The sequence below is a fragment of the Lonchura striata genome, chromosome 6 (assembly GCF_050655825.1).
Source record: "Lonchura striata isolate lonStrDom1 chromosome 6, ASM5065582v1, whole genome shotgun sequence".
In the NCBI taxonomy this organism is placed as follows: domain Eukaryota; kingdom Metazoa; phylum Chordata; class Aves; order Passeriformes; family Estrildidae; genus Lonchura; species Lonchura striata.
In genome coordinates, this window is record NC_140708.1 from 22132509 (window position 1) to 22148326 (window position 15818).

The following is a 15818-nucleotide window of genomic DNA, read 5'->3' on the forward strand; positions in this document are numbered from 1 at the left end:
TGAAAGCAAACCTACATTGTATCACAAGTGGTCATGATTCTTATGCCAATTACACAGTTAAGCTCTACCTTGGCATTTTTAAACAGTTGGGACTGAAAAATATGGCAATAGGCTCCAATAGGTTAATTTGAATTACAGTGGGGAAAATGCTCATTCCTGTTAGTCTCAGTTTAAAAAATAATAATTTTGGAGAAGAACTCAAACCTTTCTGATGCTTTCATGAGTAGTAATCATTGTTAGAGCCATCTACACACAGATGGGATTCCCTAAACCCCGAGTGAGCTATGTGGATGTCAGACCAATGGTAAATGCTTTTAGAAGTCTCTAGCTTATTTATAGAGACCAACAACAAAAGTATGATGTCTAAATATTTTTCTGATTTTAAGTGGGGAGCTTAAATTCCATTTGAATTTCACTATGCCTTAATTAAGGACAATGAAATCTAAGTGCAGCTCAGGCTTGTTCAATTGTTTTGAAGTCATGTAGTTATTCAAGTAAAATAAGCATCTTTTGTTTAAATAGGCTTTGGGGTTAGAGATGGGAGTTTTCTGATATTTGTTATATGTCTGAAAACATGACTTAGTTTTGTATGTACCATGTCATCATATCATAAAAAGTCCAGCCAGCTTGCTAGACCATTATCTGTCTCTTTAGCCAACACAAGATTATTTCTTATTATATATTTGCTTGTTATTAATGCCATCTACTTATATATATTCCAAGAAATCAGGAATTCCTATGGTATGCAATTCCATGTTTTAATGGACCTCCCTATCAGAGGATACCTTCTGCTACCATTTAAATGTTTCCTTTCTTATTTCCCTCCCTTCATTCCTGCCTATAGTGCTTTGTTTAAACGTGAATAATTCCTTTCCTGTTGGAAGGACTGTGCTCTTCAGATCACTATATTGTTCTCATTCCTTCGTCATTTCTTGGCCAAGCCACTTATATTTTCTCCTCTTTTCTCCCAAAGTCAAATGAGTTTTTTTCACATAATACTGATTCTGGTAAGTGAGGTTTAGCTCCATAAGACTCACTCGCCCAGCACGGAACTGCAGCTACCTCTGTGGCAGAATGCAGCAATAATTCAGTAGTTGTAAAACCTTGAAAATATTTAACCACAGGCAAAAAATCAAGCTTTTTATGTGATAAAGGGGTTCTGATACGGTTCTGAACTTCAAGGTTCACAGAACAGGGAGTTCAAAACTTCCCAGGCACAACCAATTCTACTTGCTGACTGGCTCTGTTGAGCTAATATCTCTGCAATATGAAAATTAGAAAAATGCGGCTAGCTTATTGTACTTCCCCCATACAACCTTCCAATGGCCAGATACGATGAATAAGACAAAGAGAAATGCTATGAGCATTCATTTACTCTTTCATCTGCAGTAACATTGTCTGTAACCTCTGCTTTATGAGCCTGTCCTTTATTTGCAATGATAAAAAGAAGATAATACCAGGTTTGTGTCTGATGGAAAGGAGTCTGAATTTAAAGGAGTATATTCCCTGCAATGAAGCCCTGTGTGACCCGATTACATTCTTTGCTCAGCTGAAAGCAGCTGGCAGTAGAAGTCTTGCACCTTGAGAGCATGCCCTGATGCCGGAAACCACATAGGAACCTTAGACTCAGCATCAGCTGGGAGAGAGGATTCCTGCTAGAATCCCAAGTTTCTTCTGTGCACTCCATGAAATGCCAGTTTACAAGTCTTGGTTATCTCCACTGAGTAGCATTGGATGAGTTTTCTTCACCCCTCCCTCACACCAAAACAATGTCAGACAGAGGCAAATCCAGTCTATATGACAAGTCAAATATTTGGTGTCTATATTGAGAAAATTGACTTGTGCCTACTAAATACTAGCAGTGGTGATAGGTTTGTGTGACATGCACACCCACACACACGCTTGCAGGTTAAAATTCGGGCAGTTCACCCCAAGTTCACTGCAGACAATGCAGTTGTCACTGCTTTTGATCACTATGAACAAGCTGCCATTAGAGATACTCTGTACTCTTCCAGCTTCTCCCTAGACCTGTCTTCCAAGAATTCTAGATTTGTTCAGGGGGGTGGAAAAACAAGAAGAGGTTCACAGTGACTTTGGTTGGGATGTCCTTTAGGGAATTCTCAAGTGCTGCTGGTGAGCAAGGGTGGCTCAGAAAGCTCTGGTTGCATAATACTGATTTCTTCCGCATATAACACAGCCCCTGCCCTAATGCGCCTGCTTTCTTGCCAGACAATTGTTTGTCTTGAAATGTTACATTTACCTCAACTGCATGAGCTAAAGCCTCAGCTGATGTAAAACAACCCAGCTCCAGTTTTGAACTTTTTATCATTATATGTTGAACTCAATGGAAATTTTTAGTGAAAGGTCACAGAGTTTTACAAAAGTAACTAAAAGCTGTTATTTTCATTTTACAGATGTCAAAACAGCATTCTAAGGAGTTTGTGTGAACCTGCCTAAGATCTGTTAAGAAATTAATGTCAGAATTGTTAAGAGAAATCTTATATTCGAATATGCTATTCTTTGCTCTAAACTACAGGCCAGCCTGCAGCCACTGAAATTGGCCATATGCTCAATAATATTTCAATGTACAAGTATATTTCACTGGTCCTTATAATACACGTCAATGAATGTGTCTTTCAATATGTATTCTAAAAGCACATAATTACTGGAGACTTTAACTAGGCATCATTAGTCAATTGCTATGTTGTGAAAATGGAAACATCTCCCTAAACCATATGCTTAACACTAGAAATTAATGGATACCCAATACCTAAGAGAAGATCGAAAAAACATCCAGCAGTTTGACTGAGATAATATATCCACTAAACTCTTTTCTCTGCCATGGGGTATTAGTTAGGTCTGTTCTCAGGAACTCAGGGTCAAAAATGAATCCAGAAGACTAACTGAACTCTGAAATGCTTTACCTTTGGCATGCATTGGCTAAGAACTAACTGGGAGCTCCCAGTACTGAACCTGGCTATCCAAGAACTGGGATAGAGGTACAAATCAGGGGGAGGCTGTTTTGCTTTGCCTTTCTGGATCTCATTCATTAATCCAAAATTATTCATTAATTTAAGGGAAGCAGGAAATAGTGCTTAAGCAACAATTGCATAACTTAGAGTACCATGAAAGTATGTCTGTGACGTGCTCCCTCTTGTTCCTACTAACATACACTAATTCAGATCTCTCTCAGATGATTATCATCTCATGAAACCTGTGTTCTCAGGTGAACTATATGTTCTCTTAAACAAAAGAAAAGTTCTGACTAGCATCTGCCTCCAAGTTCATTTTTAGGAGACTGCCACAAGGAGCATCTAAATTTAGCAGTGTCTAAATCCACTTGAAACAGTCTAACCTGAAATGACCAAAAATAACTGGTTTATAGTTACATGATAGATGGAAAAGTTTGGGCTGGCAGAGTGTTCAAGAAGCAAGGTGCTCAAGTGATTTAAAGAATTAATTGCTTACCAAAGAATTAACATCTTCTGTCACTTGGCTGCTTCTCAATTACATGCACTGTGTATATGTGTATGAGTTTATATATATATACGTTTGTTTGTATGTATGTATATGTGTATACCTATACATACACAATTGGTTTATACTGCACTGTACTTAATGTATTGACGTACTAAAGTGCTGAGGTACTGAAGTACTAAAGTACTGAAGCAGGAACAGGAAAGCTGTTAGCGCAGAGATAACTGATCTCGATCCTGTCATTTCTGGTGCACTTTGCTTATTAACTCATATACTCTCTAGACTTTTCCCATAATTAAAAGAAATCTACTGCATAGCAGAAGACTTCAGTATTTTTTCCTGAATCTTGACAGGGCAGTTAAGTCATGTTTTTTTTGCTAGAACTTATATCTACCCTTTGTCTGCATGACTTTGGAATGAAAAAGTTCCTGATAAAACTCAGAACTAAATAACATTCTGTCCCACATGTGTCCTGCCATTCTCAGTGCAATAGTGACAGACCAGTGCAATGTAGACACACAGAATTAAAAAAATAATTAAAAAAAAATTAAAGTGTTTAAGGGAGACTTTTAGAACTGAATTGAAACTGTTGTTTTGCAGTCTCTCACCCAAAGACCTTTACTAATCTTAGACTAATTCTCAGAAATAAAATAAAAGGTAATTAATACATTTTCAAAAAATCTTATAATAAACAAAAGTAATTTTTTTTCTGTGTACAAGGACATCTCCATTTTGAAGCACAGTATTCACAGTCTATCTAGGGATATAGGTAACTTCTTTTTCTGTAAATGCCTTGCTAATTGCCTCAAGGTGTTAAAACAGTCCTGGATGTAGTTCTAACTGTTCTAGACACTGAGTAAAACCAGATTTTGCATTGGAAACTCCACATTTTGTATAAGAAGACAGATATTTATTGATGGCTAGGTTTTAAAATTGTCATTTCTCGGAAGCTGCTCAGAGACTTAGTGTTAGATTAACTCCAATTTGTGATTGGTGATCAGAGAGATGACAATTTACTGCAGGTAAGGGATTTGCTGTTACAAAGAAACTGTCCTGATTCTCTATGTGAATTTTTACAATGAGGGAGAGAAAAATGTATATTTAAATTGTGAGCTTCTTTGTGTTTTGTGAGTTCTGTGAGCTGGAGTCATGAAAGTCACTGGAGTGATGAAGTTCACGCTACTCTCCACAGCACTAGGATTGGGCCCTAATATACTCAATATTTCCTATTTCACTGTAATTTTTTCCCAGTTCACTGGCCTGTTCTTGTCTAGGACAGACTTGCAAATTTTATGACCTGTGTTATGGGCTCACCTCCTCACAGATGTGAGTTTTGGGGAGCTTCATACAAAGGTGAACAGTGGGAAGTTTGGTCTGAATTTTAAAAGGAATGGTGAAATACTAAATTTATGAAACTAAAATGCTCTTGAGCCTTGGAGACTACACACTTAAATACCGGTGCCATGGTGGGTCACATCTGATCCTCCCTAGTATAATAATACTTAGCAGCTATGAAACACTTGTCCTCAAAATATTTTATAAGCCAAATCTAACTGGCATCTGTTTCCACCTCCTTCTGGGAAAAATTAATTTTCATTTCCAATGTGGAGAAACTGAGGTACAAAACTCCCAAAACCCTGCCGCAGGTAGGGTAGGATAGGGTAGCATAGTGGGAGCCAAATCTGGTGCTCAGCTTTCTTCCTGGGACATCACAACCCAGAGGTGAGGCACTGGGTCCAGCAAGCATTAGACTGAGATTCCAGTGACTTTTGGATGCTGAGATCCCTTCAGCTAGCTGCGGTATAAATATATGTTGGGTCTGTACATGCTATTTCTCCAAAGAGCCTACGGCCATTCCTCTGGACCTCCATACACCAGCTCAGTTCCTTACAGGGATAGCTGTCTGTCCTTCCACATCTGCCTTTGTAAGGTGTCTGAATGTCAAGCTGTTATTATTTCAATACCTGACTGAAAGAGTAACAGAGACCTGGAGGTTTTTTAGGAGGGTGTATAATTAGCCGATCAGTATTATGTTACCCTGTTCATAACTTAATAACCATTTTAATACAGATGGCACACACAGGGATAATTTCCTAGGGTAGCCTAGCAGTATATTACAGAGACAGTGTGTCTGAGGGAATCTTTCTTAGCCAAGGTACATTCCACTAGCTAATTCTACCTGCTGTTTTCAAGATGATTTGGGATAATTCCATATCATTTGCAAAATATTAAAACCCATTTATATAGGATGCCAGATTTAGAAATACACAGTCTGAGTTATTAGACATATTTTGATAGATCTGCCATGAAAAGTGCAAGACAAAAAAATACCACTGTGTTTTCCTTGCTATTTGTTTTTTTACTTTCCTTGCTATAAATACACTGGGTTTTGGGTTTTTTTTTTACTCTGGCTAAATTTGTTATATATTAAAAAGGCCGATTTGTGCATTTTATCTATGTAGACACTACAAAAGCCTGCATGTTTATTTACACATACACTGTGTATATTTATTTGGAAAGGAAGAGCCATACATTTGGAATTGCATTCAAAATTTCATATATTTTTACTCTCTCGGTGAGGTATATCATGCCTATATGTGTACCTTTTGCAAATATCTTTGCATTACTCTGTTTCTAGAGGTTGTATTTCTGTGGGCACAGTCAGGGTATCTGTACATACATAACACTAAAACGCTGTAATTACTGTTACTGTGTGCACAAGAGTGTTGTGTTGCCAAAGTGTGAAGATCTGATGTACGCTGTGTTTGAACGTGCAGGCATGTGAGCAGTCTGAGCGCTTTGACGTCTGTCAGTTCTTGATTACACCTATTCCTTTTTCTCCTGCATCGACCCTGGTTTTTTGCCTGTCATATAGTTATTTTTGTCACCTCAAACCTGAGACTAAATCTGAGTCCCTCCATCGACAAGATCAACCAAATCTGCAGCCTAGCAGCCGGGGGAGGAAATGGGGGAGGCGGAGGGGGGCAAATGGTTCGCTTGTGCGAAATCGATTCGGCGGCTGCCCAGCTTTCTGCTAGAGCAGGGATCAGACCGAGTCAGGGCCACAGGGACCGCGGAGAGCAGCGCTCCCCAGCCGGGTGAAGAACCGCCCGGCAAATTTAGCCGTTCCCTCAGGCTAGCGATGGGGAGAGAGCCGGGGGACTGGGTGCGAGGGAATCCTTCCTCCCGCGCTCAGCGGCTCGCGGCTCTGAGCCCGGCTTGGCAGAAGATGACGGCAGCCTTTCGCCTCAGAGTTCTGATACCCTGGCAAGGCTGGAGGTCATCCACACCCCGGTAGGGGTGTTCGAGGGACACGGGAAACCCCGGCTCCACAGCCCGTCACCCCTCCAGCCTGAAGAGCACCCAAACCCTGCGGCAGTGCCGGGCTGCTCGGCGGGAGCTCAGCTGCTCCCGCAGCGGCGCTGCCCGGGCCCGGCTGCTCCCGGGCCGGCGGCGGGCACAAGCTGCGGCCCTGCCGCAGCGAGCCCCGGGACCGATCCGCGCACCCGCTGCTCGGGGCGGTGCTGCGGGAACGGGCAGCTGCTTTCCGTGCCGCTGCCCGGAGCTGGGCTCGGAGGTCACGGCGAGGCCAGGGAGCGCCCGCTGGACCGGACCGGGGACTGGCGGGCCATGCCTACAGGTCCCGCTGCGGGCAGGGGACCGGAGAAGGCTGGATCTACCCTGACCGAGGAAAGATTAGGCCGTCCTCGCTGTTGGAAGGGGTTTTATTGGGCCGTAAAGATGCGACTGGGCCGCGAGCTGCGGGGCTGCTCTTACCTGTTTATGGAGGAGACGCTGGGGACTGTGTCGTTGTCGCAGATGCCCTCGGCCAATAACCTGTCCCGGATCTCCCAGGCGAACATTGTCGGGTTTTGTCTCTTGTACTCGGCGATTTTATCCACTACTTTGGGGGTGGCCACTTTGGGTTTGGAGCCTCCGATCACGCCGGGTTTGATGCTTCCCGTCTCGTAATACCTGCAAAAAAGACGGTCAGTGGCCTGCCGTTCTTGAGCACCCAGAGCCCCACTGGCCTCAGAGCACCCCGCGGACCCCTGCCCCGTGCCCCACCTCGGCTTCGGCCCGCGGGTACGCGGCCTCGGGCCGTGGCCGCTCGGGCGCTGCATATCGCCGCTCCGCGAGGCGCCAGGCGGCATGACCTGGGGCTAAGGCAATCCCTTCCTATCTCTAGGGCTCGCTCTCTCTCTCTTTTTCTTTTTTTTTTTTTTTTTTTTTGGTTTGGTTTTGATTTTTCCTTTTTTTTTTTTTTTTTTTTTTTTGTGTGTGTGTGTGTGTGTGTGTGTGTGTGCGTGTATGTATTTATGTGTGCTAGAAGCGAGGGGCGCTGCCTCCCCCTTACCCCGTTTTACACGCACACACTTCTTTCAGACCCTGGGGTCGGAAAATGAAACAGAAACCCTCTCCCCGATGCAGCCGCCCGGAGGTGAAGCCCGCCGAACGCGGGATCGGGCCGGGCGGCCGGGAACGGGCAGTGGTGGGCTCGCACTCCCCAGCCTGGGTCTCCCCGCCGGCCGCTCCCGAACCGGGGCTGCGAGTGCAGGAGCACGGTTTATCCCGCCCCCGGGGTCCCTCTAAAGCGGGCGTTCGTGCAGGGCAGCGCCAGCCCGCTCCCCGCTGTCCATGAGCTCTGCTGCCGGCAGCGTTTCCGTCCCGGCCCTCGCCGGGCACGGCAGCGCGCGGAGCGCCCGCACCGGCGGCCGGGGCGCTGCCGCCTGCTCACACCGCGCCGCTCCCGAGCGGCCGGCCCAGGGCCCCGGGTCTCCCTGAGTGCCCCTAGGGATATTGCACACCTCATTTGGTGATGATCGGTTACCGCGGGCATTTATTTATTTATTTGCCCTGTTGTTTGTTTATTTACCCGTGTATTTGGTAAGGCTGCTTACGGCTTGTTGTGAGTTAGGATTTTTTTTTTTTTTCCCAGCTGGACTGGGGATTTGTGATAGTTCTTTCGGTTTTTTTCTCCCGTCCCTTCTCTTTCCCGCCCTCCCACCCACTCTTCTCAAATTATTTTGTCTTCCCAGGAGTTTTCTAACACCGCCAGTGAGGGAAGGGGGGAGGCGGGGGAGAAATACGTCCTTGCCAGCTGGAGGAGGGGGTTCTGCTCAGCCGCAGGCTCCCACTGTGCGAAGGTGCCGGGGCCGCTCAGGGTCGTGGCGGGGAGAGCCCGGTGCCACGGGAAGGGCGGAAGGTCATACTGGAGCGGGGAAGGGGTGCAACGTTGCAGTCTCAGGGGAGGGAAAGAAGCTGCCTCTTTCCTTACCTGCCCAAGATCTTGCTGACACAACCGTGGCTGACCCGCAGCTGCCTGGAAATGTCACAGGGTCGCACCCCCTGGTGAGCCAGCTCCACTATCCTTTGTCTCACCACGTCAGGTAGGGGCCTGCCGTTCACAAACACCCCCCCGAGCTGGTTCACACCCCCGTGCCCTGCTGGGGAAAGAGAAATAAAAAAAACCACAACAACCCACGCACACCAGAAACACACCGTTAGTCGTGGATTCTTTACCACTCGTACTGCAAATTCTCCAGTCATTACAGATGGATGGAGATGATGGCGGGGGGTCGAGAGTGGGGAGCAGGACGTGGGGAAGCAAGACAAGATAGACAGGGAGAAGCAGAGAAAGAAGGAGCTAAAATCAGGGAGAATGAGAAAATGAGATAAATAGAGAAAAAGAAAGAAAGAAAGAAAGAAAGAAAGAAAGAAAGAAAGAAAGAAAGAAAGAAAGAAAGAAAGAAAGAAAGAAAGAAAGAAAGAAAGAAAGAAAGAAAGAAAGAAAGAAAGAAAGAAAGAAAGAAAGAGAAGGAAAGATGGAAAGGGAAGGGAGAATGAATTTTCCCGAGACTGGAGGAAGACTGTTCTCCACCTTCCCGTATGCCGCCCTCCCTCCCCAAGCCGCTTTCCTCCTGCGGTCCCGATCGGGATGCCGGAGCGGTGGATTCTCACGGCCATTGTGATGGGCCGAATATGGAAACAGCGCCCGCGCCCGCTTCTCTCCCCAGAGCCAGGGCAGCGATGCACTCCCAAACTCCAGAGCTCGACCTCTTAGAGGCTCCGGGCGGACTCTGCCGCAGTCCCCCTTCTCTTTACTCCTGGGCTTTTTCTCTCATTTTCTTTGCAGGATTTTCTATCACGTTGTCAATTACAGTTCCTCGCGAACTCCGCCCTCCCCTCACCCCGCGGCATGTCCCCCATACAAGCAGTCCTATTCCGTTATTTTGGGATGCGAGTTGAAAGGACTCACAGAGAAAAACAGAAAAGAAAAAAAATTGGAGGGGGAGTGAGAGAATATTTTGAGTTCCACAGCTGGTGTTCCTTTACAGACAAACCCTCTCTCTCATTAGCTTTCGGTCTTTACAGGGAAAAAAAAATCCAGAAAAAAAATAACAGAGTCGTACTCTTCCGGGTTTGTTTTGGCTTTTTTTCCCCCCACCATACAAATCTAATTCAGGGAGAATTTTAATTCTCCGTTTTCTTCTCTCCTCCTCTTTCCAGGCAGAAACCTGCTCTCTCTCAGATATGACTGCTAGGATCGCATTTTTTCTCCCGATCTGTCTTTCTCCATTTCTAGCAATAACTTTGGGGGGAAAAAAAATAATTATGCACCTGCTCAGCGTGGACATGAGAAACGGAGTGACGGGGATAAAGGGAAATATCTCCTTTTGGGACGTAATGAGGCAGTTGGTCGTGAATGGAACGTCTACGTTAGAGCCGAGGGCAGCTCGCCGTTGCCAGGGCATGGGAGATGCCCGCTCGCAGGCGGTGCAGCTTCGCTGGCGCTGCTACCTGAGCGTCTCTGTCTCCGGAATATCCAGCTGATATAGCTGTAGCGTGCACTCTGTATTAAAGCTTTCCTTTCACACAACCCTAACCTCCTGTATTTCCCTCGCCAAGAGATCTTAGTTCGTTTTGCAGTTTGCTGAAAAATGATCTGTTTGTATTTTCGTTGAGGTTTTTTTCTCTCCTGCTTCTGACACTGACTTATTGGCTCTGAACTTAGTGGAAACTCTCATTGCCCTGCGATCGATCCAAGTCCTTTCGCACAAATAGAGTTTTTCCCATCTCCCCCACCCCTTCAGTAACACCTTCACACATCCCCTCCCAGCCCGATCGGCCGGGGCGCCGGCTAGCTTTCCCGTCGTTCCCCGCTGAACCGGAGTTATGTTTGCATTCTTTTGTTAGTCTTTTTAAAAACATATTTAGGGATTCAGAGAGCACGGGAGATATTTATCTTCTTCCACTAAAACCCGCGGGTATATATTGTGTTCTTCCTCCATTTGTTCAGAACCCCTTTGCACATGTTGCCTCTAAAGTTACAAGATAGCAATTTCTTCGGCAACTCCATGATAAATAATTCAAAGCACCTATTATAACTCGCATTACAAAGTATTAAAGGGCAACAGATGCAAAAAGATTAAAAATTAATAATTCAAATTATTGCAGTCCGGATATTTTTCACACGAGTTTGTTTTGTTCTGCCCCGTGGTTTTCTAAGATTCTTTCTATCAGAGCAGCCAGATATTTACGTGTATTTATCTGCATGTAAGTGCCGGCATCTGTATTTGCACAGACAGTGCCGCTGTCGTACCGATCGTGTCTGCTGTCTGTGTGTCAGGAGCCTGTGCCGGCATCTGTTTAAATTGCTTAATAATATTCAGGTCTGTAGCTCTAGAAATACACTTTAGGAAACGAATCTTATGTTAGTGGGGTCTTTTTGTTTTGTTTAGATTTGGTGTTCTTTTGGGTTTTTTTTTTCCCCTAATCGGAAGCCAAAAATCGGTCAGGAATCTCCCTGGATTTTTTTAAAAACAAGCTACAGTGAAATGCCTCTTTCGTCTGCTGACATGTTTCGGATCGTACTGGAACCGGAATTACTGACATCGCGTCTGGAAACATATCGCACTGCTGAAAACTAAAAATAATGTCTAAAGCAGGGAGTGTTTGCTGTTAAAGCTCCCTGGAAATCAAACCTCACATTTTAAGCAATGTATTCTGGAAATCAGTTATTAGGAAACAGGCAGTTACTTACACCCTCGTTTGGGGATTTAATCGTGGTTTGTATTTCTGCCCCTTCCTTCTGAAGGCAAAATCGGGATTTTTTTAAAGTTCAAGCATTTCCATTTTTTATCTTTTCGATTTGTGTTTTATGCAGCGGGCAGGGCGTGTCCTCAAAAGTTTCGGTGTCAAAAGTTACAAATTGCTCTTAATTATTCATTTCCTGACTCAACATACTCTCAATCACGGTTTTCTATTTGTATTTTTTCTTCTTCAATTTAAATCTCGAAATTATTTTCTCTCCTGAGATTTAATTAAACTCACTGGAAATTCCTTGTTACTGTCCCTGGTAAAGGAGGCTTTTCACGTTCCTTCTTCCCCCTTTTAAGAAAGTCTTTTAAAATTGAAAATGTAGCACGAATGCCCTTTCCTCTGTACCAGGAATGTATTTAAAATTCATACCGGGTATCTGGTAAATAAACCAGGAGGGATCATGACTTCTTGGGAGCCTCCAAAGCCACCTCATCTCCCTGCCATACAATTGTCCTATTTTTCCCGCAGTCCAACCTTTCGCCAAACGAAAACGACTCACAGCCAGCCGCCGACTAAACCCGCCATTAATTCGAAACTGGCATCTTCCCTCTCTGCCACCGAAATCCGAAATCAAAGCAAACAGCATCGCATCGCGGGGAAATCTGGGGGGTCAAAGCCGAGGAGCTTTGCGGGGAGTCCCGGCCCGGCTGGGCACAGACAGGGAAAGGGCCCGTCCCGGGGGCTGACACGAGTCAGAATAAACTCTTGTTGTCTGAGGGGAGATGGAGAAAGTGTATTTGTGGAGCATGGCTCTGGTTCGGAGGGGCTTTCCTTCGCGTGCTCGGGGCACGCAGCGCAGGCACAGCTGCTCTCGGTCCCTGCCCTCGGACTGGGGGTCCTGGCCCCCGCCCCGGTGCCGGCACGGAGCTCTGCTGCCCTCAGCTCCGGGCTGCCCGGCATCCTTGCCCTGCTGCTCGGGCCGGCAGTATTCGTCCTGCCTTCTGAACGCCTCTCTAAGCCCGGTATCGGCCAGGGAGGAAAGGTGGACCTGGAGGAGGATCAGGTGAGGAAGGATGGTTGAGGAAGGAAGAATGAAGGGATGAGAAAGGGACAGCAGCGGAAGGAGCCGGGCTCCAGTACTCACGGTGCATTGCTGAGAAGGGGTCTGCTTTGCAGTGCATATCCATGGGGAGGCAAAGGAAGGGGAAGAAATCGGCTGAAGCCGCCGTGTCGCCTCTAAAACTCAACTTCAAGACTTAGGGGAGAAAAAAATTGAAAAAAAAAAAAAAGAAGAAAACAAAACAAAACAAAAAAGCACACGAGGAGAGGAGAGGAGGGGAGCGGCGGGATGCGCTGGGCCCCCGGCCCGGCGGAGCGGGCAGCGAAGTACTTTCCGGGGGGCGGGAGGGCTGCGCCGGCCTTGGGGGAGTCAGCAGAGTCCGTGGGAGCGAGGGACTGGCGGCGCCGGGGGGCAGGTGGGTGTCATGGCTGGGAGGGCTCAGAGCATCCCCGGCGGCGGGGAGGGGGTGCCGGAGCAAGGTGCGGCCGGCGGCCAGGCGGCAGAAGGCGCAGGAGGACGCGGCTCTCCCTCCTCCTCCTCCCGCGGTCCGGGGCTAGTTCATTTAAGTTCAAAGCAGAGTAGCAATCCCCGGGAAAGCGGCGAGCGGCGGGCGGGCGCGACCCCTCCTCTCGGCCGGGCGGCGGATCCGGCGCCCGGCGGACTTTCGCCCGAGGTGGGAAGTGCTTGCGAGAAGCCGGGGCCGGAGACTGGAGCCTCCGCTCCCGGTGTGTGTCTCTCTAAAAGCCGCAGCGCCCTCAGCCCCCCGCCCGCCTCCCCGGAGATGGATGACTTGTCAGACAAAGGCAATAGATTCCGACACTCTCTGATTCGCCAGCGCGCCGAGCCGAGCGCGGCCAGGAGAGGAGAGGAGAGGGGAGAGGAGAGGAGAGAGAGGAGGGCCGGGCCGGCGGCGCTCGGTGCGGGGGGGGCCGTCGCCTGCGGGACCGGCGGCGGGGGAGCCCCGGCCGCGCGCTCCGGAGCGCCCCGGGCCGTCCGTGTGCGGGGCGGCGGCGCCGCTGCCCGGCCCGCGGGAACGGACGTGAGCCCCGCTTTGTTGTCACTCGCGGCTCAGGATCCTGAACTCCCTTATTTAACACAAGCACACACGCCTTGCTAGTTTCACCTCCCTTCTCACGCTCCGCTTTTTTTTACCGGAGACTTTACCCGGGGTAAAGCGGGACAGGAGGGGGATTCGATACACATCAAGGCTTCCGTGGTGTGCGGCTTAGTGTGGGAGAAAGAAAGAAAGGAGGTGAGGGAGAGAGAAGGAGGAAAAGAAAAAGGAGACGTAGAGGAATGTATAAAGAAGGAAAAGAAAGAAAAATAAATAGAAGCCAGACAGAGAGAAAGAAAGAACGAGACATAGAACGAAAGAGCAAGCAAGCTTCTCGCACCTCTTTAAACCAAGAGATTAGGCCCGTTTCAGTCATTGCAAAGTTTTCCCTCACATGCATTTAGGGAAATAACAGCAAGTCCAACCTCACAATTTACACATTTCTGCTGCTTCTCCCTCCCTCCCTCCTTCTCTCTCTCTCTCTCTCTCTCTCTTTCTCACTCTTTTTTTTTTTTTTTAATACTAGAGTGGGATTTTAAAATTATTTTACAAATAAGTCTACTGCTAAAATAGATATGGCTTTGACCTAGCAGAAAAATATAGAGCAATTAAGTAACACCTTCTTAGGGTAATAACCAGGGACAAAAAGGCAAGACAAAAATTGCTGTGAGCTGAATTTTGATTTTCAGATTTGAGAGTTTGCCATCACCTGAAATGTACTTCCTTCTCTTTTCTTCCTTCATTCTTTCCCATCCCTCTGCTTATCTGTCACAAAACAGCACCCCCCTTTTTTTTCGTCCTAACTGCTTTAAGTAAAGAATGTCTGAGAGATCTTTATGAAATATTTTCCACTGTCTCATAAATCATTTTGGCACTTCAGCTGATGTTTTATCTTTCTCTCTCCTCTCTCTCTTTCCCTTGTGTGCAAAAAAAAAAAAAAAAAAAAAAAAAAAAAAAAGGGGATGATGTGGAAAATAAAATTTTTTGTTACACCGCCGGGATTACATAGAAGTGAGTCCTCGGTGGGCGCGGGGCTGCGCTGCGGACAAGCGCGACGGGCACGGCCGAGGCGGCCCTGCTCGCCCCTGCCAGCAGCTCCTGCACAGGGGGAATTTTCCAGGGGAGCGGGGACTCCGCGCTGCCCGCTCAGGATCGGCGCTGCCGCCCGCCTGGCCAAGGCAAAGGCACCGCTCCGTCTCTCCGGGGAACTCCCGCCGCACGCCAAACTGAGGGCGGCCGCTGCTGCCCGCGGGCTGCCCCGCTGCCGGGCCGGCTGCCCTGCTGGCCGTGGCTCTGACCCGCCGGTCCCGCAGCAGCGGCTCTGAGCCGCGGCTCTGACCCGCCGGTCCCGCAGCAGCGGCTCTGAGCCGCGGCTCTGATCCCCCGGTCCCGCAGCGGCGGCTCTGAGCCGCGGCTCGCCCACCGCCGGTCCCGCAGCGGCGGCTCTGAGCCGCGGCTCGCCCACCGCCGGTCCCGCAGCGGCGGCTCTGAGCCGCGGCTCTGACCCGCCGGTCCCGCAGCGGCGGCTCTGAGCCGCGGCTCTGACCCGCCGGTCCCGCAGCGGCGGCTCTGAGCCGCGGCTCTGATCCCCCGGTCCCGCAGCGGCGTCCCCGCCCCGCGCCCGGCCCGGCCGCACTCGGCTGCGGGCCGGCGCGCTCCCCACCGCGGCCTCTAGATGGCGCTCTCCGGTCGCTTGGCGGAGCGGAGACGAGCCGGCGGCGGGCCCCGGCCGCTGCGATCCCGCCGGGATCCCCGGCACGGCCCGGCACGGCTCGGTACGGTACGGTACGGTACGGTACGGTGCGTCACGTCCCAGCCCGGCACGGTCCTGCTCGGGACGGCACGGCCGGGCACAGCATGGCACGGCTCGGCTCGGTACGGCCCGTGCGCATCTGTCGGTGGGACAATGGTGACTGTCGAGTCCCCCCGGCAGCACAGTCTCCTGTTGACGGAGGGGCCGGGAGCCCGCTTATCGCCGCTGCCGGGAACCCCTCCTGCCACTCGGCGCCTCCCGTGTTGCCCGCGGCTGGAAACGGCCCCGTAACAACTCTGTCACCGACCGGTCTAGGTCGCTCTCGTCTTCCAGCGGTCACCCCCGGCCTTCCTCCCTTCTGCCCCAGGCAGTCCCGGTTGCCCGGCGCGCTTGGGGCCGCGCTCAGGCACACAGGCGAGCCCGAAGTCAGA

The 15818-nt window shown here is 48.8% G+C and overlaps 1 protein-coding gene across 13 annotated transcripts in view; it reads right to left on the reverse strand.

Moving 5' to 3' along the window:
* Positions 1 to 13337, reverse strand: part of PAX2 (paired box 2) — an 83736-nt gene extending 70399 nt beyond the window's left edge. For 4 of the 13 annotated variants that reach the window (XM_085582472.1, XM_021547997.3, XM_031505242.3 and 1 more), the window contains exons 1-3: positions 12665 to 13337; positions 8756 to 8921; positions 7255 to 7452 (exon numbers count right to left, since the gene is read on the reverse strand). In XM_085582472.1, coding sequence (XP_085438598.1) covers positions 7255 to 7452; positions 8756 to 8921; positions 12665 to 12707 — 407 coding nt within the window. In that variant the 5' untranslated portion in view covers positions 12708 to 13337. Of the gene's footprint in view, positions 1 to 7254; positions 7453 to 8755; positions 10199 to 12664 lie in introns of those variants that run through there. The other 9 variants (XM_085582467.1, XM_085582468.1, XM_085582466.1 and 6 more) reach the window with 5 other exon arrangements.
* Positions 13338 to 15818: the final 2481 nt, after the last annotated feature.